This window comes from Gossypium raimondii, chromosome 11, assembly GCF_025698545.1.
Source record: "Gossypium raimondii isolate GPD5lz chromosome 11, ASM2569854v1, whole genome shotgun sequence".
NCBI lineage: Eukaryota > Viridiplantae > Streptophyta > Magnoliopsida > Malvales > Malvaceae > Gossypium > Gossypium raimondii.
Genome location: NC_068575.1, coordinates 52,559,208 through 52,582,356, shown reverse-complemented (window position 1 = coordinate 52,582,356; position 23,149 = coordinate 52,559,208). Strand labels below are relative to the sequence as shown.

The 23,149-nt window shown below is 36.2% G+C and overlaps 2 protein-coding genes across 4 annotated transcripts; one reads left to right on the top strand and one right to left on the bottom strand.

The window, feature by feature from the left end:
- Window positions 1-8,218: 8,218 nt before the first annotated feature.
- LOC105803052 (stress response protein nst1) lies at window positions 8,219-9,709 on the top strand. The gene is made up of 3 exons (XM_012635002.2): window positions 8,219-8,575; window positions 8,666-8,778; window positions 9,142-9,709. The coding sequence occupies exons 1-3, from the start codon at window positions 8,392-8,394 to the stop codon at window positions 9,439-9,441; spliced, it is 597 nt and encodes a 198-aa protein (XP_012490456.1). The 5' UTR covers window positions 8,219-8,391; the 3' UTR covers window positions 9,442-9,709.
- A 1,584-nt stretch (window positions 9,710-11,293) lies between these two features.
- Window positions 11,294-14,919, bottom strand: LOC105803049 (protein TRANSPORT INHIBITOR RESPONSE 1). 3 transcript variants are annotated; one of them, XM_052624105.1, is made up of 4 exons: window positions 14,721-14,919; window positions 13,983-14,443; window positions 12,619-13,114; window positions 11,294-12,361 (listed from the first exon to the last, which is right to left on the bottom strand). In XM_052624105.1, exons 1-4 carry the CDS (start codon window positions 14,721-14,723, stop codon window positions 11,555-11,557), a joined length of 1,767 nt encoding a protein of 588 aa, XP_052480065.1. In that variant the 5' UTR covers window positions 14,724-14,919; the 3' UTR covers window positions 11,294-11,554. The 3 variants fall into 3 exon arrangements, with proteins under 3 accessions (XP_052480065.1, XP_012490452.1, XP_012490453.1); XM_012634998.2 differs by lacking the exon at window positions 14,721-14,919 and having other exon boundaries at window positions 13,983-14,691; XM_012634999.2 differs by lacking the exon at window positions 14,721-14,919 and having other exon boundaries at window positions 11,294-12,349; window positions 13,983-14,690.
- Between the last annotated feature and the right edge of the window lie 8,230 nt (window positions 14,920-23,149).

The following is a 23,149-nucleotide window of genomic DNA, read 5'->3' as shown; positions in this document are numbered from 1 at the left end:
TAAAGTTCTTGTTAGCACACCCTTGACAGTTCCATGAAAAAATTTTAAGATTTGGTTCCATAAAAATATTTTAAATGACAGATAAGAAAAATAAAAATATAATATAATAAACCCCAAATATCAAAAATAAAACTCATGAAAAGCAAAACAAACTAAAAGCTTCAGCCTTATTGTCCAGGGATATTAACCCTCTCCTTCTATTCATCATTGCTAGTAGAAATCCCAGCATCAAAATTGACTTTAGAAAGAGCCGAAATACTCTCTGTAATTTGTTCTATGGATTATTTCAGCGAAACACGATGAGATCCAGAGTTTTTGAATCGAATATTGCTGCCATGGAGAATTTTATTATGCTTATTAATAGCACTTCTGCCTCTTATTCTATTTTTTTTTCCCGGGCCAGAAAACCCCACCAGAATCAAACCCAAAGAATTATTTGAAGAGGAACCCCTACTTTTGTTAATTTCATTTTTATTTTCAGGGAAGACCACCACCGACTGCTTACCGGAGTCGAGGCTGCCCACTTCCACCACCATTTTTCCTTGGTCGCACCCATTTAGTGTCAAGGTTGGACGATAAGCTGAAGACTCACCTTCGAATTAGAGGACCACCCCATCCTTGGTGTCGCTTGCCACTTCTACCGTCGCTAGGTTTCGACTACAACTACCAGTGACAGCATATCATTGCTGGGCCACTCCTTTCAGACCATCCTAATCCATCAGATCCCCGGCCTGGTTAGCTGAAATGTCCCCAAGGCCCAAACCCTTAGTAAGATTTTTAGAAATTTTTAAGATCTCATTAGCACGGTTAGGGACCAAACTAGAACCCACATTTGATCCAGCATGATCTTTGATGATCGGGCCTAGACCAGTTTTAGGGCCCACCTCATTAAACTTGCTCTTATTATTATTTTTATTTAAATTTGTCTGGCCGTTATAATAGGACCCAAATTCCTTTCTATGTTGATTTCCATTAATAATTCCTTTCTCTTTATAACTCCGAAAGTTAGACAAATCTTCATCATAAATTCCTTTTGTTGGAATCCCTATAATTAAGGATAGAAATCTGATGGTATTGGAATCCTATAATTAAGGATAGAAATCATTGTGATCTCTTGTAAATAGAAACTAATCTCGCCATCGATTCTTAGGAAATTACGATATCAATTATCGATTCTTAGGGATTAGGATTTATTTCCTTTAAAATGATTATTTTCTCTTTATAAAGTCGTAAACTAAAGCAGTAGCAATATAATAGAATTTTTCCTCCGAGTGTATTTACATGGCATCGTGGCTATAGGATTCACTCGATCCTATTTTTCTCTAAATTCCTTACTAAAATTTCGTGGTTTAGTCCTCCAATGGGTGATATCAATGAGAATTTCTCTAAACCGAGACATCACAAATAACTCGTAATATCAATCGGGAATCACTCAAGGTGAAATTAATTCTCCTTATTATCACCAATCATCGGCTAAATGGGAAGAACTTCTTGCAATGGTCTCAATCGGTTCTTATGGTGATTCGTGGTCGTGGCAAATTAGGGTACATCAATGGAGAAATCCCACGACCAACCATGGTGATCCTACTTATGCCACTTGGGAACTCAACAATTCAATTGTAATGGCTTGGCTAATCAATTCGATGGAAGGCCATATAAGCCGCACCTATCTTTTTTTCAAAACTGCAAAAGACATGTGGGATGCAGTCAAAGAAAACTACTCAGATCTTGGAAACGCCTCCCAAGTATTTGAAATCAAGCTTAAGTTAAAGGACATCCGACAAGGAACACTCGAGGTAACTCACTACTATAACAATTTGAAAATTTTGTGGCAAGAACTAGATATGTATTATGAGGCAGATTGGGGTGAAGGCTTAGAACACAACAGGTTTATGGTCCATCTCAACAATGAACGTCTTTATGAGTTTTTAGCAGGACTGAACAAGTGAGTTAGATGAGGTCTGTGGTGAATTCGGTAGATCACCTCTTCCAACGATCGGTGAAGCATTTGCGAAGTTAGAAGAGAAGAAAAGCGTCGTCTTGTCATGATGGGAGATTCAAAGGAACCTAAACCTATGACTCCAATTTCTAATCGTCCCATCAAACCTCTGCTCTCATCTCCAAAGGTCCATGACCACAAAACGTCTTTGGAAATGATTCGGATCAACAAGACCATGGTGTAGTCACGCAATCGTGTTGGTCATACAAAAGAAAAATGCTTCAAACTCCATGGCTATCCTGAAAAAAACAGAAGGATAATAAGACTGCCATGTTATCCTCCACTACTGCTGATGATGTTCTTGATGTTCGCTTAACCAAAACACAGCTTGAGACTCTCCATAAGATACTTGGTACTCCCACTACTCATGGATCTCTAGCAACTCAAGGTACTGCCCTCAACATTGCTTTTGAATCTAATAATCAATCTCCTTGGATACTCGATTCGGGCGCCTCTGATCACATGACAGGTGACTCCACGTTGTTTCACACCTACACTCCTTGTCATAACAAATCCCGAATCCGCATAGTACGACGGTTCTTACTCACCGTATGGAATAGGAGAAGTACAAATGATGAGAATTTTTCTCGATAAAGTCCTACATGTTCCAAACTTGTCCTGTAATTTACTTTCAATTAGTAAACTTACTAAGGATGAAAAAGTTCTTCTGAATTTTTCGCAATTGGTTGTGTGATACAGAATGTAAATCGGGAGGATGATTGGCATTGCTAAAGTTGATGATGGACTATATATTTGGAATAAAAACAAGACACAAGGGGATTGGCTCTATCCATCGCAAAAGAGGACACTATTATGTTATGGCACAGTAGGTTAGGACATCCAAACTTTGTGTATTTGAAAAACATCTTCCATTGTTATTTCAAATAAAAGTATTAATTCCTTGAAGTGTGAAATTTGCCAATTATCTAAACATACCCGTGTGCCATACCCATTAAAACCACATATTCAGTCCCAACCTTTTTCGTTAATCCATAGTGACCTATGGGGAGCCAGCTGAGTGAAAAATATTACAGGGGCTAGATGGTTTATAACATTCATTGATGATCATACTAGGTCTCATTGGGTCTATCTACTCAAAGAAAAATCAAACACCCAAAGTATTCCAAAATTTTCACTCAATGGTTCGAACCCAATTCAACTCTACCATACATACCCTCCGTCATCGACAATGGGAGAGAATACTTCAACTCTGTCTTAAGTCCATACCTTTCGACCAAGGCATTATACACCAAAGCTCTTGTCCCGACACTCCTCAACAAAACGGATCTCCGAGAGGAAAAATCGTCATCTTCTTGATGTGGCTCGAGCCATAATGTTCACTATGAATGTTCCAAAATACTTGTGGGGAGAAGTCGTCCTCATCGCTCGATATCTCATAAACCGAATGCCATCAAAGATCCTCAATTTCCAAACACCTCTAAATACTCTTTTAAAGGCCTTCCTCTATTTCATGTCCCTAATCTTCCACCAAAATATTCTAATTTGTAAAGCTTTTGTCCATAACCATCAACCAAATCAATCCAAACTTGATCCTCGAGCCCACACCGTATCTTCATTGGATATTCCCTACACAAAAGGCTATAAGTGTTACTCACCAACATTGCGCCAATGTTTGTCTCTCGAGATGTTACCTTCTTTGAAAATGAACCATACTTTGCAAAGATCTCATCTTCGGGGAGATTTTAATGAAGATGAGACCCTTAATACTCTCCTCATTATACCGCCTGATCCTACTACTACTATCCCAGATTTAGTTGTTTCCCCTATACAGCAAGAATTTAACACCGTCCTTCCCAATGACAATACCTCCACCGAAGTACAACAGCCACTTGATCAAGGAAAACAGCAAATACAGGTTTACTCCCGACGGAATCGTTCTCCTGAAACTGATACAGCAGTGCCAATTACATCTCCAACCGAGGACTGTTCTGAAGCAGAAGTCCCACCTCCGTCACCATCCATCTATCTTCCAATTGCAGTTCGAAAGGGTACAAGGAGCTGCACTCAACATCCTATTTCTCGGTTTGTATCCTATGGAAATTTATCTAAGTCTTACAAAGCTTTTGTGACTAATGTTGATTCTGTAAAAATTCCAAAAAATATAGAAGAGGCTCTTGAATCAGCTGAGTGGAGACAAGCCGTGATGGAAGAAATGAAGGCCCTCAAAAACAATGAAACATGGGAAGTCTCGGATCTGCCTAAAGGGAAAAAAACCGTAGGGTGCAAATGGATTTTCACTACGAAATTTAAACCCGATGGCCGTATTGACCGATACAAAGCTCGACTTGTGGCTAAGGGATTCACCCAAACTTATGGTCTCGACTACAACGAGACGTTTGCACCGGTTGCCAAGCTAAACACCATTCGGTCCTGCTATCTCTTCGCCAACCTTGATTGGCACTTGACTCAATTGGATGTAAAAATGTTTTTCTCAACGGGAATTAAATGAGGAGGTGTATATGGATTTCCACCAGGGTTTGAAGAAAACAAGGACCAAGTGTGTAAGTTGAAAAAGTCCTTGTATGGGCTGAAACAATCTCCACAAGCGTGGTTCAGCCGATTTGCAAAAGCTATGACTAACAGAAATTACATTCAAGGATAGGCAGACCACACCATGTTCTACAAGCACTCGGAAGAGGGTAAATGCTGCATCCTTATCGTTTATGTTGACGATATAATAATAACAGGAAATGACTCGAGCGAAATTTTGAGATTGAAAAAATTTCTTGGTACAGAGTTTGAACTTAAAGACTTGGGGAGTCTTAAATATTTTCTTGGTATGGAGGTAGCAAGGTCGAAAAAAGGTATCTTTATTTCCCAAAGGAAATATGTTCTTGATCTACTGTCGGAAGTTGGTTTCATGGGCAGCAAACCAGCCGAAACTCCTATGGAGTTTAACCTCAAATTGGGAACTAATGAGGATGGAGAAGAAATCGACAGGGGGAGATATCAACGTCTAGTAGGAAGGCTCATCTACCTATCTCACACCCGTCCCGACATAGCCTTGATGGGAGTGTTATTAGCCAAGATATGCATGCCCGAGGGAGAAGCACTTGGAAGTCGCATATAGAATACTAAGATACCTAAAAGGAACTCTGGTAAAGGCACAGACTTCAAGAAGACTATCAACCGAAGCGTGGAAGTCTACATCGATGCGCATCAAGGTGTTTCATTAATGATAGACGCCTACAAGCGGCTATTGTAGTTATGTTTGGGGTAATCTCGTGACGTGGAGGAGCAAAAACAACTGTGGTAGCACGCAGCAGCAGTGCAGAGGCGAGTATCGAGCACTATCTCATGGTATATGCGAAGGAGTTTGGATACAAAGACTTATGGGAGAACTAAAAGTGCCTTTTACTGCACCTATGAAGATGTCTTTGTGACAACCAAAGTCATTGTCAAGATAGCACATAATCCGTGCATCATGATCGGACCAAACATGTGGAAATAGATCGTCACTTTATAAAAGAAAAAGTACACTCGGAGAAGTATGCATCATCTACCTACCTACTAGACAACAAGTTGCGTACATGTTAACCAAAAGTTTGAACGAAACATGTTTGAAGAACTTAGTGGCAAGTCGGGTTTGATTAACATCTACACTCCAACTTGAGGTGGAGTGTTGGAATCCTATAATTAAGGATAGAAATCGATGGTATTGGAATCCCTATAATTAAGGATAGAAATCATTGTGATCTCTTGTAAATAGAAACTAATCTCGCCATCGATTCTTAGGAAATTACGATATCAATTCTTGATTCTTAGGGATTAGGATTTATTTCCTTTAAAATGATTATTTTTCTCTTTATAAAGCTGTAAACTAAAGCAGTAGCAATATAATAGAATTTTTCCTCTGAGTGTATTTACACCTTTGTTTAAATCTCTATTATTTAGGCCACTAAAACGAGATCCTTCCTTTTCCCTCTCTTGATTTTCATCAGATTTCTGAACATTATCTCTAGATTTCGCCTTAATTTCCTTTCAACAATCATCCACGGCCTATAATTTTCATCCTTCTTCGCCGATCCTTCCTCAACCAAATTTTGATTTTCTGGTGTCGTTTCAGGCGAGTCATTGTTTTTCTCAACCTTAGGGCCAGGCTTTCTAAAGGTATAAAGATTTTCCACATGACCATACCTCCCACAGTGAAAGCATATAGTAGATAAAGATTCGTATTCCACCTTTTGTAATCGACCATTGATCAATATCTGGGAAACCAAAAGCTTTTCCAAATTGACACAAACCGCCATTCTAGCAAAATATCCCCTCGCCCTATTGTCGATGTTCATGTCTAGCTTGACCACTTTTCCAACCAGTTCCCCAATTTCTGTAATGATTTTACGGTTGTACAAATAGCTAGGTAAAGCAGGAAATCTGATCCACGCCATAACTACACTTGGGTAATCCTATGTAGGGTTGAAAGCCAACGTCCAAGGCTAAACAGTCAAATATTGACCAAATATAGTCCACGGTCCTTCCGAAAGCGCCTTTTCACAATCCAGCTTGTTTTGAAATTTGACTAAGAAATAGCCATTTTCAATATCCATAATGTACAAAGGTACTGAGGGTCTCCACATGTTGTAAATTTTATTCTGCAAAATCGAAAATCCAATGTTGCGACCTAGGAGTTTTAAAATCACAGTATTATCCATACCCTGAATGATGATTTGATGAATCTAGTCCGAGAAGGTTATAGAAGGTACGCCATTCACAAATGTCTTCTGAATGTCCTCTTCCAAAATATCAATAGTTTCTTTTTCTTTCAAGCCTATGAAGACATCCTCTACTGAATGGCCGACGAGCTTATCTCTCCAAGAGGTAGGTTGAACAGAGGGCAGATCAATCATCATGCTGTTACTTGTCTCCTCCTCTTTATCTTTGAATCTAACCTTTTTAGGAATCAACTCCTCCACAATGGATTTCCCAGAGCCAGAATTTTCACAAAGAGAATCCATTCCAAATTAATTAATTATTGGTTTTGATAATACTAAGTAATAGCGACTCATCACGATTTAGCTATTGAACTATATTTGTTTTCCCACTTTAGTACTTAAACTTTTTTTTTCTATTTTGGTACTTAAACTTTGCACCATTACCCATTTTGGTACCTAACAACCAACAACATTAAAATAGAGTTGGCAAATCAAAATGTGCCATGTTACCGATGACATTGTAGGTTGACCGTTGATGTGGCACATTGATTGGTTATGTGGCATGTTGATCGGCATTGATTAACCGTTGATCGGCATTGGCTGTGTTGACCAATTGTTGATCGATGTCAACCAACGTTCAACTGTTGTTGGCCTACGTTGATCGATTGTTGGTCAATTAAAAAATCATTTAAAAAACTTGTAAAAATTATAAAAATAGTAAAAATTATTTACATAATTTTAAATTTTATTTAAAAATATTTAAAATATTTTTCAATAAAATGCTTGGAAATTTTGGTAACTACCTTTTACAATTATTTTTAAAATTATTATAATTTTTAAACAATTTTGGTTAATTTTTTACATTTGTTTTTTTTAAATTATTATAGTTTTACAATTTTAAATAATTTTATAATTCTTTTAAGATTATTATGATTTTTAAAATTTTAACAATTCTTTTACAACTTTTTAATATATTTAAATAATTTTTATTTTTAAAAATAAATTTTAAAGATTTCTAAATATTTTTACTAATTTTTATATTTTTAAAGAATTTTTACATCTTTTAAATTTTCTAAAATTATATATTTTATATATTCTAAAATAAAAATTTTGGAAGTTTTAAAATATTTTTTCTAATTTTTATAATTTCTGAAATTTTGTTATTTTTAAATATTTTTATCAATTAACAACTTATCAATGTTGATCAACGTCATACAACGCGGATCAGCAAGTGATCAACGTCCAATTAACTTGATCTACATGCCACATCATTTATCAATCTGCCATGTCATCGATGATGTGATGCGTTCTAATTGGCCAACCTTTTTTTTTTTTAACTCCATTAACTGTTAGGTACTAATATAGGACAAAAAAAATTTAAAGTATCAAAGTAAAAAATAGATATAATTTAGGAGTTAAATAGTGAATAAAGCCGTAAAAATAATAGCGTTGGATGGAGTTAAGATTAAGAAGAAGAATATAGGCCCAAGTGAGAAAAAAAAGGAGAATAGAGTTAACAATATGGGCTGCGACCTAAGACATGTGGGGCACCATTCGGCTCTGGGGACTCTTGTTTTGTGCCCTCGACGTTTCACTTTGTAAAAACTAAAAATGGGAAAAAGAAAATAGGAATTAGGGTTTTCATTCCAAAATCAAAAACACAGAACAAATTAAAATTTTCTGCAATTCTTGGTGTTGGACTCTTTTCTTTTTTCGGCAATGAAGAATCGGAATCCCAAAGGAAATGGAAACGGCGAAGGAAGCACAATGGATGGCCCAAAGCCGATGACTATGAAGAAGAAAAAGAACATGAATCGATTGGGAGGAAGTGGAACTGGTCTTTCGCTTCAAGCATTTGCCAATGCCAAATCCACTAGCAATCACTACAATCCCGCCTTAATTAGTATGTCTTTTGTAGTTTTTCTTTCAATTTTTTATTATTGGGTTTTATACTTTTATCTCCTTGTTTATTCGCAACTTTTGCTTTTCCCAGAGAAAAAAAAAGAGTTCTATAAAAATGCTAAGTATGTTAACAAGTATAAGAAGTCATTAAAGCAACAAAATCAGGGGAAAAACAGTCTTCCTTCAGCCCAAAGAACCATAGAGGTTTGTCTTCATTTAATTCGTTTCTTTTTCTTCCTTTTCTGTTTATATTATACGAGGCATTTAGTAGCTCTAAATTGGTTTGAGGCCTAATATGTTGAGAATTGGAAATCTGTTTTGTGGAGTTCATTAGATGAGTTCTAATTTGGAGCTCTATTCGATGGCATATTGATTCATCTAGCCTATACATGATCTAGTTCCAAAATCTAAAACTGCTCCTTGAATGATTAGTTCAAAAGTTACTTCATATTCTATGAAATGCTCTGTTGGAAACATATAACCCGAATCCAGATCGATATCCTTGCATGCTACTACACATAGTCTTCATAGAAAAGGACCGAGTTTGATATGCGAGGATTGTTACAGGATGAGAATGAAGACATAAACGGTAGTAGGGCAAACAACATGAACAATAAGAAGAAGAAGAATGGTTCACAGAGTTTGAGACAAGTGTACGAGAAGCAGTGGGAAGAGAAAGAAAAGGCAAGGATGGAGAGAGAGGCAGCTATGCAATTAAAGAAGGAGCAGAGAGAGAAAGCTGAAGCTCAGAGGAAGGTAGAAAGGAAAGAGATGTTCAAAAAGACACGACATGGTCAGCCTGTAATGAAATACAGAATCCAGCATCTTTTGCAGTCCATACAGGGTTCGTCTAGTGCTTCCAGTTAATACAAATTAGTGATCTAGAATTTGTTATTTCTTGTTTTGATCTTCATTAGTGCTTATAGTAGCTGAGAGTAGAGAACATGTGCAACAGTACAATTGCCCAAAGCAGGGGATTTACTCCATGCTGCTGTATACCATATTTCACAGCCAATCCGAGTATTTAGCTGCTCACTGCGAATGTTGATTTACTATTTTACCTGTATCAACTTTTATCTGTAATATTTCAGGGTAATTCTCTCTTAATATGTCACAATTGTTTGTTTATTCTCAATTTTTTTTTCTTTGGTTCATAAATAAAAAATTGTTTTTTATTATTTATTATTTTGTAAGACTAGTCCAAAGATTGAATTGGAAATAGGTATCAGCTAAAAACTTAAATACAAACCGTAGACTTATTTTTGAATTAAGGTGATTTAGCTGAACAAATTTATTGTCACTGGACGCACGAAACTAAGCAAAAATAAATGGGAGTAAATAAATAATGAAATGGACAGCTTTGGGTGTGCAAAAAGGCAACTAAAATGATAAATTCACGTACGTAGGGCATAACAGAGAGGAGCAGAGGCATTATCATTGTCACTGATTATTGATGGTAGTAGTAATGATTTTTGCAGCTGAGGGGCCACTTTCAACAATCATATGATTCTCTAATTACACCAACTTTGGTCGTTTCTGTTTCAATGCTGCTCCTATTTATTAAATAGAAAGACAGTAGTAAGGGTCATCTACCTCTTTTCTTTTTTGCTTTTTTATTCAATTAATATTTGTGAGTAAGAGAACTGGGGGATCATCACTTTTTACGGAACTCAACCCTCACCTGGTGGAGACAGTGTAGCGTCAAGAATTAAAGAATTTTTGACCCTGTGGTGTGATATCATGATGAGGATGTTAAACAGTAATAGATATATAAATGTAAATAAATGAGAGAGATGAAATCGGCTACCCCAATAATCATACACAACACAACATAGAATATTAATGATGATTTTGATGATCCATCTTGAATACATGCACCCACCATTTCACTCATCGGGCGTCATCCCTTGCTGAGCCATTTCCGTTTGTTGCTTCTAATGTCTTTTAACTTCAAACTATATTTATTATGATTAGCTACGGTTGTTTCGATTTCGTTTTAGCATTATTGTGTTACACGTACTCAACAAATACAGTTATAAATGTTTGATTTTCTAAAAATTTTATATATAAAAAAAAAAGTTTTTCTTCTAGAAAATGAGCATAATAACATAATACACCTGATAAAAGAGTTAATTTTGATGATCCACGTTTGAATTAAAAGCCGAAGCGGGGTGGAGTGGTGATCAGAGAGCAGATGAGAAATGTAGAAAAGAAACAAACATTGTGGACGCTAGTCAATGTCACCGAATCTATCACGTGTCACAACAGTCGAGGAGCCTCATACACTTGGGAGAAACGATAATAATAGGTGAAAGCTACCTTACCTCGACTGTTAGCCTGGGAGGGAGACCACCATGCTATTGCTACCCTTTTTCTTTTTATTCTACTTTCAGAATAAATCATGAGCGAGTAGCGTTGGATTGCTCCATTATGATCAAATTTAGGATGAGGTTAGATTTATATATCGTTTTATATAATGATTGCTCCGTACAACATGTTTAAAAAGTCTTGAATGCAAAAAACCTGTTTTCTGATCAAAAGATGGGAACTGTTGTGATACCGCAAAAAGCAGTCGTCTTTAAGCAGGGCTTTCCTTTCCTTTTTAATTATTAAATATCCTCCTCAATGCATGCTTTGACAACCTGATCGTAAGTAAGAGCAACCAAAGTGCAAATACTAGGTACCAACCACGAGAGTCAAATAAGCATTGACACAATAATTAAAAAGGGAAATACAAATATGCATAAACATCCAAATGTCTTAAAACTAGTATACATGGTAGTAACAACTGGAAAACAAATAAATACACTTTATTCACCATTACGTTTGTAATTGATAGCTCAGCCAAGAGTATAAGGAATGGCAGTCGAGCTCAAGCCAGAACAATGAGTAGGAGCATGTACCTGATACATTCATTCTTGAGATCAAATAAGCTCTTTCACATAGTGCCTAGTTCACAGGTGATGTCTCAAGCAAAGCTTCAATGCAGAATCTTCACTGCTTCATCCATTGACCACACAAAAGGAGGCATGTCAAATCTCGGCCCAGCGACAGACCTATATATGTACAGCTTATCAACTGGGTAGCTTTCAGGTCTTGAATCTGGAGGTTCTGTCTCGTCTATAACTTCAACATTCAACTTGGGCATCTTTTGACCTAGCAGCTTACATGCTCCGAAACTCACGGCGCAAGAAGACATCCAAAGGGATCGCATTGTCTCCAGCTTTGCAGCATTGGCCAAAAGAGCCTTGTCTCCGAAAGGGCAGTCCCTAATCTCTAGTTTACGGAGGCTTTCACAGCCAGAAAGCACGTGATGGAGTCCTAAATCACTATCTCCTGCAAAAGCCACGGACAGCATCTCTAGCTTTTTCCCATATGTCCCAATATATTCAAACACATGATCTGTGAGGAGACCAGACAAGGAAAGCCGCCTGAGATCCTTGCAGTGCTCAACAATGGCTCCAAAACCAGCATCAAGTGGCTCAAGGGTCAGGTAATCAGGTGTTTTAGGCTCAATTATACATAGACGAAAACGGGTCAAGTTCGGACAATTCTGGGCAATGGTGACTAACGCTGCATTAGACATCCGTCGGCAGAAATACAGAACTGACTGTAGCTTAGGACAACCCAAAGAAACAGCAACAAGGCCCTGTTCTGTCAAGGATACATTTGGCTCTACACCAAATGGGTCAGATGGGAACACACGTAACTCCTGTAGGTCCTTACAACTAGAAGCAAGTTCTTCAAGGCCACTATCTTCAACATAATCAAGTACCTGGATTAAAAACTTCAGCAATCAGAAATTCAGACCATAAGTACAGAGAAACAAGATTCAATTCAGTTATCAGAATATGTTATGTGAACAGCTTATTTTAAATGCAATCTTCAAACCAGTTAATGTTCACAACATGTTGAGGATTGGAATTCTATCCCAGCAGTGCTTAATCCTTTCACTATAGTTAGCTAGCAAGTCAAATGGAAAGGAGAAAAACTAACAAGAAATTAATTAATAATTAAACCAATGGTACCTAATAATAAGCTTACCAAAAGGCGCTGCAACCTTGGACAGTGGCTTACAAGCTTGATGAGATCAGGACTTTGTATGGTAGCATAGCTCAAGTTCAGCGATGTTAATCTAGGGCAGATAGAGTAAAGAGCTGGAAGATAAGCTGGGACCACATCCCAAAACCCTGACAAGCTCTTTAGCTCCTTGCAACTAGAAAAAGCTCCAGCCAAGTTTGAGAAGACATCAGGCTGTAGCTCAGCTGCATAGTTACCGGTGCCAAAATCAACCAACTGTGGAGCACGGCGTAAAATGTTGGCAATCTTATCAAGGGTCACTGCACGGTTGAGCTGAAGAGACCTCAGGTTAGGACATCTATCAACCAGGCGCTCCAAGGCAGAGAAACTAACTTCATCAGATCCTAAGCAAGAAATGTTAAGGGACACTAAGGACGTGCATGTCTCAGGAAATTGAGCAAGCCAATGCCCACTCAAATCATCCACTTCACTTTCCCTCAAGTCCAGCTCTCTCAGATTCCTGCATTAGTAAATAGACTGGTTCATAAAAACAGCATACAAGACACAGAAGAAAGTGAAAAAAAAAAACCACCTAAATGTGAACATAGGAAATCAAGAAGCTCACTACTGTCATTATCATTGAAAACGACTAGACTACCAGGCTATATTTACTTTCTTTTTTACAACTGAACTTGCAAGAATCCCAAGATGGAATTTACAGCAAACAAACAAAAAGACCCAGGAAAAAGGAAAGAAAAAATAATGACCCAGCTTGGAAAATTATTCGCCTCAAACATAAATCAACAAAAGTTGACAAAGAAAACATCATTAATAACAATAAATCAACGGAAAAGGAATCTAGTTAAAGTGCAAAAAGAAGTCCACAGTTCACAGGAATTAAACATCCAAAATCTGGAAAGAACCCCAAAACGAATCTGCTTGATGAAAACCAACAAGGTATACTAGAATGAAAGAGAACAAAGTAATTCTCGCTGGTTTTTCCACCTTAGATGTTCTTTTAAAAAAATAAGTAGCGCAGCTCAGATCTGAGTAAAGTAAAAGCCTAAAAATAGAAGGAAGACAACTAAAACAAGAAACCAAGCTTCGAATCTACGAGTGAAGGATTCAAAAGCTGTTCTCCCCAATCAAGTTACAATCCTACGTAACATTTAACGCAAACAAATATTCATCTTTTTAGGAACATGCCAAAATAGAACTAAAACTACTCCATTGTGAAAAATCTAGTTAAAAGAAAAGCAAATAGCAGCAAAGCTACTTCAACACCAGCAAAGACACAAATTTTTAACTTTTTTTTCTCACTACAAAACCAAATAAAAGGAGAAATAAGAACACAAAAAAGAGAAATGAAACTAGTTCATAAAACTAACTTGCAACTAGCAGCAATGGCAGCAAGTCCATCAGTTGAAAACCCTTCACAAGAAAAAAGCACCAGCACTTTGAAATTCTTAAACGACTTAGCGATAAGCTCTAAGCTTTCATCCGTAACTACCATCCGCTTAAGTCGAATCTCCCCAAGCCAAGGATAGGCGCCAGCCATTTCCGCGATCCACTGAAGAACGTAACCGCCCCAACCGTCTGGCACCAGATTGAAGTCAGCAAAGTGTGGTTTCCCTTTCAGCTCAATGGATCTAACTTCCGGGAATCGCCTGATAACCATCCTAGGGCTAACAGCGTAACAGTTCCCGATAAACACCTTCCTCCGGCACCAACGTTCGATTTCGTACCACGATTTACACACCAGTGACACCGCGTTTCGGTCTTTATCTGATTGTATGAACGAGAAGACGTGCTTCAGCACCTCATCTGGGAACGAATACGCCATTTCCTTCTGCATTAATTAAAAAAATGCACGCAGGAACAAAGATGAAACCTGTTGATTGGAAAGACTTTAAACTTGTTTCTCTTAATGCTTTTAGGTTTCGACGATATTTTAACTCTGTAAAGCTCTAGAGTTGGCTTTCAGATCTGAAACACCATTAACGAAGCATACAAGGAGCTAAAGATGGAGAAAGTGAAGTGTAAAGACAGATACATGATAGGATAAGGAGTTTTCTTTATTTTTTTTGTGTGTGTGTGTGTGTTGAGAAGAAGGGTTAGATTCTAACCATGATTAAAGAAGTCGAGCTAGGAGGGGTTCCAATCTTCTTTACGTGGGGATACTGATGGGCGTATAGGATGATTACACGTGTCAAATGAGAGATATGGACCGTAGGATGGGTTGGGGAGGGACGATCTTATCCGTCGGCGACGAAACTTAGCCGCAGAAAAACGGGTAGGGAGAGAGAAGAGGAGGAACTATTGGGGAGTGGGGGATAGATATAGTGTGATGATGTGCAGGGCTGGATGATCAGAGGGATGGTATATCGCGGGGACCTCTAGAAATGGGTACGAAATTAAAAATAAAAAGGAGGAGGAAGGATCTAATGTGAAACTGGTTAACATAGCCGTCATTCAAAAATATCGGGCTCACCTGGGATGGCCTTGATTCGTGATTTTAATTATATTTTTAAAATTAATAAAAAGGGAAATCTTGTCTAAAATTTAAATTAAAATCCAACTGCATAAGGTTAGTGTATAGGAGGAAATAAAATAGAATATTAAAATGATATGATAAACTATATTTCTGCAAACACGGAAATTTAGACGGTAAATTGCTTAATATAATCGAATTCAATAAGAAAGATGAGTTGTGATGCACGTAAAGCTGAAGGTTGAGGGTGATTAAATGAGATACAAGAAATATGGTTCTCCGGGAATCTCTCCTGGACTTGGCGGTATGCTTGTTACTAGTATGCCTTTCAATTTTACTTACCCTTCATTTAGGGTTGAAAGAATTTGGAAAGTCACAAGACCTAGGGACCAAATCTCAAGAACTTGGAACAATTCCTTTCATATGTGAGTTTTCAGCCTCAACTTTTTACACACATCTCAACCCCCCAAGTCAAACACTGAAAGAAAAGTCATAATAGAAATTCAAAAAAAAAATATGGAAATCACCAAAAATTGGATTTCTTTAATAACAAATCCAAAAAAATAAAAAAAAATTTATGAAAATGACTCTAGTACTAAATTATTTAGAAAATTAACCTAGTTTTTACAATATCAAAGGGTGCCTCCACTTCCCATGACAGCACCACCCTAAAAAAGTGACTCAATCATTACTTTATAATTACAGAACTAATAGGATGAAAAAAAATTCATTTTTCAGTGCTGGCGAAACCCGTATAAATTTTTCATATTTTCTCGTGTATTTTCAAATTTAATCGAAAAAAATAAAATATATTTTTTATTATTTCTTGTGCCGCCTCTCTTAATGGAGGCACCAAATTGGATTAAAAAAATTTCTGGTGCCGCCTTCTTCCATGTAGTGACCAATATCTGTAAAAAAAAGTAAAAAAATTCTCTCTAATGACTACTTGAGATATGGTGACACAAATATTATTTTTGGAATTTTTTGGTGCCGCCACTTCACATGGTGTTTCCAAAATAGTTTAATTTTTTTTCCATGGTCCCTACTATAGAATGATGACAACAACCTTCACCCCCGACGGCAAAGAAGGCCACCTCAATGGTACACCCCACAACACACCTCGGGCACAACTCTAGGCTTGAATGTATTTTGAGTGTGGAAATGTTTTTGATGAAATATTGTATGTAATTTGTGTTAATGCTTAAATAGAATGATATTAATTTCCATAAATTATGTATTAAGTAGATGGTCATCTATAATTAATTAATTCCATGGATATCATAAATTGAACAAGATTTTAATTTTGCAATGACCCCAAAAAAAAAAGAATAAAACTCTTAAAAAAATGTGCAAGAAGTGTTGTAACACCCCTAACCTATATCCGTCACCAAAATAAGGTTACGAGAATGCTCAGCAAGTTAACAAAAATAAACAGGTGAAATCATGATCATTACAATATAATTTCTCAAATATCATAAAGTAATTGAATTACAATAATAACTTACATTTACGAGGCTTAAATCGAGCTTAAGGGACTATAGAAATAATCTTAAAACCCTTAAGGGAAAATTTGAAAAAAGTAAGGAAATTTCAGGAAAATATGAATTTTTTCAAAAATATGGGACACACGGCCATGTGCCCAGGCCGTGTGAGTATTCGAAGTTGGGACACACAGCTGTGTCCCAACCCGTGTCTTAAACCGTGTAACTCATTGACTTTGATCACACGGCCGTGTCGTAGGCTGTGTGTCACGCTGTGTAACTCTCTGACTTGATACACACGGCCGTGTTGCAGACTGTGTGACTCACAGACTTGATACACACAGCCGTGTCGCAGACCGTGTATGGCACACGGCCGTGTCGCAGACCGTGTATGGCACACGGCCGTGTCGCAGACCGTGTATGGCACACGACCGTGTCGCAGACCGTGTATGGCACACGGCCGTGTGGCAGCCCGTCTCCCAGGCTGTGTGCACCTAAATGAACCCTAAACATCAAGTTTACCATTTCAAGATTTCTTGGACACTAAACAATCAGTTTACCAGCCATTAGACCTATTCAAAATGCCATTAATCGTGATCAAATCATGCTAATTGATGATTACTAAACTAACTACAATTACGACAAAGGCAAGTGCACCTATCAAACAATAGTATAACTATGGTGAGAAGGGAATATCATATCCACGAGGACTAAAAGTACTAGTAATTACTGTTTTTCTATTATTTAGCCGATAAATTGAATGAATTGTTTTAATCTAAATTTACTAATCTAAATTAACTAAGAACACGACAGAGAGTGAAATGGGAAAAATAAACAAAGATAACAAATGAGATAGACAATACCCAGGAAAGAATTCACCTAGACTTCACTTATTAATCTGAATTTGAATTAAACGATTTATTCACTTGCGCCTTGATCCGTAGAAATCCCTAAATTATGTTAATATCTCTTTCGAGAGTAAGAACAACTGACGCTAGGTTGATTAATTGAAATATCTTTCTAATTAAAACTCCTATTGTCGCATTAACTCGATCTATGGATTCCCTTATTAGATTTGACTCAAATCTGGTAGATTTATGTCGTTCTATTTCTAGGATTGCATGCAACTCCACTCAATTATGCTAGATCTACTATTAAACAGAGACTTTTGCTCCACTAAAATAAGCATATTAAACTTGAATCAATATCTTAGAAATATTAAAACAAGAAATAAGCATACATAATTGAGAACAATAATCAAGTATTTATTACATAATTCAAAAATAAAATAAAAATATCCATCATAGGTTTCATCTTCCCTAGGTATCTACGGAATTTAGTTCATAATTTAGAATAAAATCATCTCAAAGTTAGGATAACAACAAGATATAAAGAAACCCAATAAAACTTCTAAGGAAATTGAATGGAGATCTTCAATCTTGAAGGAGATTCGCTTCTGAGTTGAATTCAGTGGCTTTCATCGAGTCTTTTCTTCGTTCTTCTCTGTGTGCCCCTTTAGGTCCTCTTCTAATATGTATTTATAAACTTTAAAATGCTCACCCTAAAAATTGGGTTTTTTCGCGTAAAAGAGAAGCAGGGTGCGAAACTGACACTGTAACACTCTTAACCCGTATCCGTCGCCGGAAAGGAGTTACGAGGCATTACAGAACATAACACGGTTCAATACATACATTTATCGACAATTATCACATTATAATTAATTTCATAAAATACTCTCATAACATACTTAAAACGAGCATACTGCTATTAAACACTCTAAAACTACAGCTAAATAAACATAATTAATTTAACACATCACAAGGCATTCAGTCATACATCTGCAACATTTAAACATCAATGACCATGACACAAATAATACCATTTCAACATCACATTTCGATACCATTTATCTCATTCAAATAAGCAACCAAAACTAATTTTATATATGCTCAATTCGTAACATAATCATGCAACCATTTTTAAATACATTTAGCCTAAACTGAACATACCAAATTCGTATGTTAGTCTCACCTAATTAGCAACTACCAATACTAAACACAAATGCCAAATCAAATCATACCTAAACCTCAACTATATCTTATACTAATTATACCAAATTCATTTTTCACAATATCAACCATATAAACAACAAGATATCTCTAATAATTTGGCCAAATGCGTACATCATCATAAAACATATATATATTCATACCATATACCAAAATCTCATACTTATCAAAATGAGCCAAATAAATTTTTATCATTCACAAACCAATTCACAAGGCAATTTATACATCAAAACATAGGTTAATAATAATTCACACCAAATAGTCAAATTCACATGGCATAGCATAGTCATCACATAGCAAATATGAACACATACTAACATTAACATCTAACCGAATAATTAACTACATGACTATACCAAATTTGCCGAATCTCAAGATAGATTATAAACATCACCTACCATTTGTCAATTCACAAAATAAGCTCATTTACATAGCCAAATTAACTTCCAACAACTACACCATTTACAAACCAACTTACATGGCTAAAACCATAACCCAAAAACATACCACGTGATTACTAGCCTATACATACCATATACTATAATTACAAGCTTCAAAAATACCAAAATGATGATCGATAGTGTGACAATGATTCTTGATGATCCCCGAGCTCGAGCTAGCTTCGATTATCTAAAAAAAAGGGAAAGAACACACACAAAGTAAGCTTTCAAAAACTTAGTAAGTCATAAGCAAATAAATTGTCATAAAAACATACATAGTCTATTTCAATTAAGCTGAATATAACTAGTCTCAAACACATATAGAAACACTTTTCTAGTGTATTTCACTTTGTCTCATTAAACAATATCACTTACCTTTTTCTTTCAAAGTTCATATCAATTTCACACATACCTGAATCGTTTATCTTTTATACCCATTCCGTATCGTATCGACTTTGCCCGTTGAACCATTCGAAATCGTTAAGGATACTTGGAAACACATATATCACATACAATGCCATATCCCAGATATGGTCTTACATGTTATCACATATCGATGCCACTGTCCCAGACAGGGTCTTATATGAAATCATATACGATGTTAATGTCCCAGACATGGTCTTAAATGTAATCTCATATCGATGCCAATGTCCCAGACATGATTTTACATGAAATCACACATCGGGATTCCTAATGTCATGACATTTGTATCCTATACTATTCCTAAGGTTTGTACGGGACTTTTGGACGTCGTAACACTGTTAATTCTGGCTCGTTTTCATCTTTTCAGCATTTAATACAATTCAATGATAATCAAACATAATTAACACAATTTAAACGCATTTATTTGCATATGAACTTACCTCGGATACGGAACGAACGAATCGGATCGACTACTTATCAACTTTCAATTTCCCCCAATCTAAATCTGATTTCTTTCTTTCTTGATCTATATGTACTCAAAATTAACTCATTTAATCATATAATCATTCAATTCAGTCCAAAAACACATATTTAAGCCAATGTGCACTTTGGCCCTAAACTTTCACATTTTTTACAATTTAGTCCCTATTTCACAAATACATAAAATTCATAAAATTCAATAAAACCCATGATTGGTTAAATTACCATAGTGCCCCTAGCATCCCATATTTCACATTTATTCACACTTTTAACCCCACATTTTCATCTTTTCTCAATTTAATCCCTAATTTGCATTTTCATCAAAAATCAATTTATAAAATATGAAAATCTAACATCAAGTATTCATATTTCACCATTAAACATCAAAGAACACATAAGCTCATCAATGGAAACTATCAAAATCTTTAACAATTTTGAAATCGAAGACACGAACTAGCTAGGTTAAGCTACAACGACTTCAAAAACATAGAAATCATTAAAAACGAGGCACAAATCACTTACCAATTAAGCATTGAAAGTTGCTGAACCCTAGCTTCCAAAAATGGTTTTTCTTTCTTTGATATTCGGTTGAAAAAGAATAGACGAAGATGACAATTTGTTTGGTTTTATTTATTATAACTTTAATTACTTAATTACCTAATTAACCTTTAAAATTAAACCAAATTTCAAAATTGCCAAGCCAATATCTTCCACTAACTCATTTATGGAAGAATTACCACATAAGGACTTCCACTTTAAAACCCTATAGCTATTTAATACATTTAGCGATTAGAACTCAACTTTTACGCTTTACGCAATTTAGTCTTTTTTACTGAATTAAGCATCCAAACAGTAAAATTTCTTTACGAAACTTTCACCTAATAATTCTATCATGCTATAAAATTTAATATAATAATAAAATTAATATTTTAACTTTAGATTTGTGGTCCCAAAACCACTATTCTGATTTGACCCAAAAACGGGTTGTTACAACTCTCCCCCTTAAGGATTTTCGTCCCCAAAAATTTTACCTGTGAATAGGTTTGGGTATTGCTCTCTCATAGCATCCTCAATTTCCCAAGTAGCTTCTTCAACCCCGTGTCGATACCATAAGATTTTCACTAAAGAAATTTTCTTATTTCTCAATTATTTGACCTTGCAAGCTAATATTCTGATCGTTTCTTCATTATACGTCATATCAAGCTGTAATTCAATCTCAGAAAGAGAAATCACATGTGAGGGATCAGATCAGTATCGTCGAAGCATCGACACATGAAAAATGTTGTGAATTTTCTCTAACTCATTCGGTAGAGCTAACCGACATACCACTGGACCTACACTCTCGATGATCTCATACGGTCCGATGAATCTCAGACTCAACTTGCCTTTACGATTGAATCTAAGTATTTTCTTCCATGGAGAGACTTTCAAAAACACCTTATCCCCGATCTGAAACTCAATATCTTTTCGTTTCAAATTTGCGTACGATTTTTGACGATCTGACGCTACTTTCAGACTATCACGAATCACTTTCACTTTCTGTTCAGTCTCTTTGATCAAATCAACCCCGTGAATCTTATTCTCACTAAGTTTAGTCTAGTACAAAGGTGTTCGGCATTCACGACCATATAAAGCTTCATACGGTGCCATTTTTATACTCGATTGATAGTTGTTATTATACGCAAATTCAATCAATGGTAGGTATCGCTCCCATGTACTTTTAAACTCAAGAATGCAACATCTCAACATATCCTCGAGTATCTGTATAACTCACTCAGATTGATCATCTGTCTGTGGATGAAAAGTAATATTAAAGTGCAGCTTTGTACCCAATGCATCTTGCAATTTCTTTCAAAACAGCGATGTGAACCTCAAATCTCTATCCGAAACAATAAAAATAGGTACTCCATGCAATCTCACAACCTCAGAAATATATAACTCAGCTAACTTATCAAGCGAATAGTCCGTTCGTACTGTAATGAAATGAGTTGATTTCGTCAATCTGTCAACTATAACCCATATCACATCTTTCTTTCTTGGAAATAGGGGAAATCCCAACACAAAATCCATAGTCACTCTATCCCATTTCCACTCGGGAATCATAATCGACTGCAATAAACTAGATGGTACCTGATGTTCAACTTTAACTTGCTAACAAATCAAACATTTAGAAACGAACTCTAAGATGTCACGTTTTATACCAGACCACCAATAAAACTGTTTCAGATTGTTATACATTTTCGTGCTTCCCGGATGACCAGACAAACGACTACTATGAGCTTCATTTAATATCATCTGAATCAACTCTGAATTTCTCGGTACACATATTCGGCCTCTAAATATTAAACAATCATTAGCATCAACTCGAAACTCTGAATCAGAATTCAAATCACATTGAGCCCGTTCTGCTAACAATTCATTATCAACTTTCTGAGCTTCGCAAATCTGCTACATAAATAACGATCTTGCTTTCAAACTCAGTTATAATCGAGCCATCATCAGATAGAGCCAACTGAGTATTCATCGCACGTAGAGCAAACAGAGGTTTCTGACTTAAAGCATCAGCAACCACATTAGCCTTTCCCGGATGGTAGTCAATCACTAGCTCGTAATCTTTTAACAATTCTAACCATCTTTGTTGTTGCAAATTCAAATCTCTCTGAGTCATTAGATATTTCAAACTCTTGTGATCAGAATACACATGACATTTCTCACCGAACAAATAATGGTGTTAAATCTTCAATGCAAACATAATGGCTGCTAACTCTAAATCATGTGTCAAATAATTCTTTTCATGCGGTTTCAACTGTCTCAAGGCATAAAATATGACTTTGCCTTCCTGCATCAAAACACAACCCAAACCATTCAATGATGCATCACTATAGATTAAGAATTATTTACGCGATTCTAGCTGTACTAACACTAGAGCTTCAGTCAAAAGAGCTTTCAACTGATCAAAACTTTTCTGGCACTTGTCCAACCACTCGAACTTAACATCCTTCTGAAGTAGTCTAGTCAACGGAGTTGCAATCATTGAGAAACCTTTTACAAATCATCTGTAATAACCGGTGAGTCCTGAAAAGCTTCAGACTTCGAATACATTTTTCGGAGGCTTCCAATCCAATATTGCTGAAATCTTACTCGGATCGACTCGAATACCCGATGCTGACA

Bases quoted from the DNA above. Each gene is read 5' to 3' on its own strand.
- LOC105803049 (XM_012634998.2), bottom strand. From the start codon at position 14,449: ATGCAGAAGGAAATGGCGTATTCGTTCCCAGATGAGGTGCTGAAGCAC. The intron at 13,115-13,982 runs GTTAGTTTTATG...TTACTAATGCAG, and splicing joins GCCATTGCTGCTAGTTGCAA to GAATCTGAGAGAGCTGGACT. The intron at 12,362-12,618 runs GTAAGCTTATTA...TGATTGCTGAAG, and splicing joins CAAGGTTGCAGCGCCTTTTG to TTTTTAATCCAGGTACTTGA.
- LOC105803052 (XM_012635002.2), top strand. From the start codon at position 8,392: ATGAAGAATCGGAATCCCAAAGGAAATGGAAACGGCGAAGGAAGCACA. The intron at 8,576-8,665 runs GTATGTCTTTTG...TGCTTTTCCCAG, and splicing joins CTACAATCCCGCCTTAATTA to AGAAAAAAAAAGAGTTCTAT. The intron at 8,779-9,141 runs GTTTGTCTTCAT...GGATTGTTACAG, and splicing joins CAGCCCAAAGAACCATAGAG to GATGAGAATGAAGACATAAA.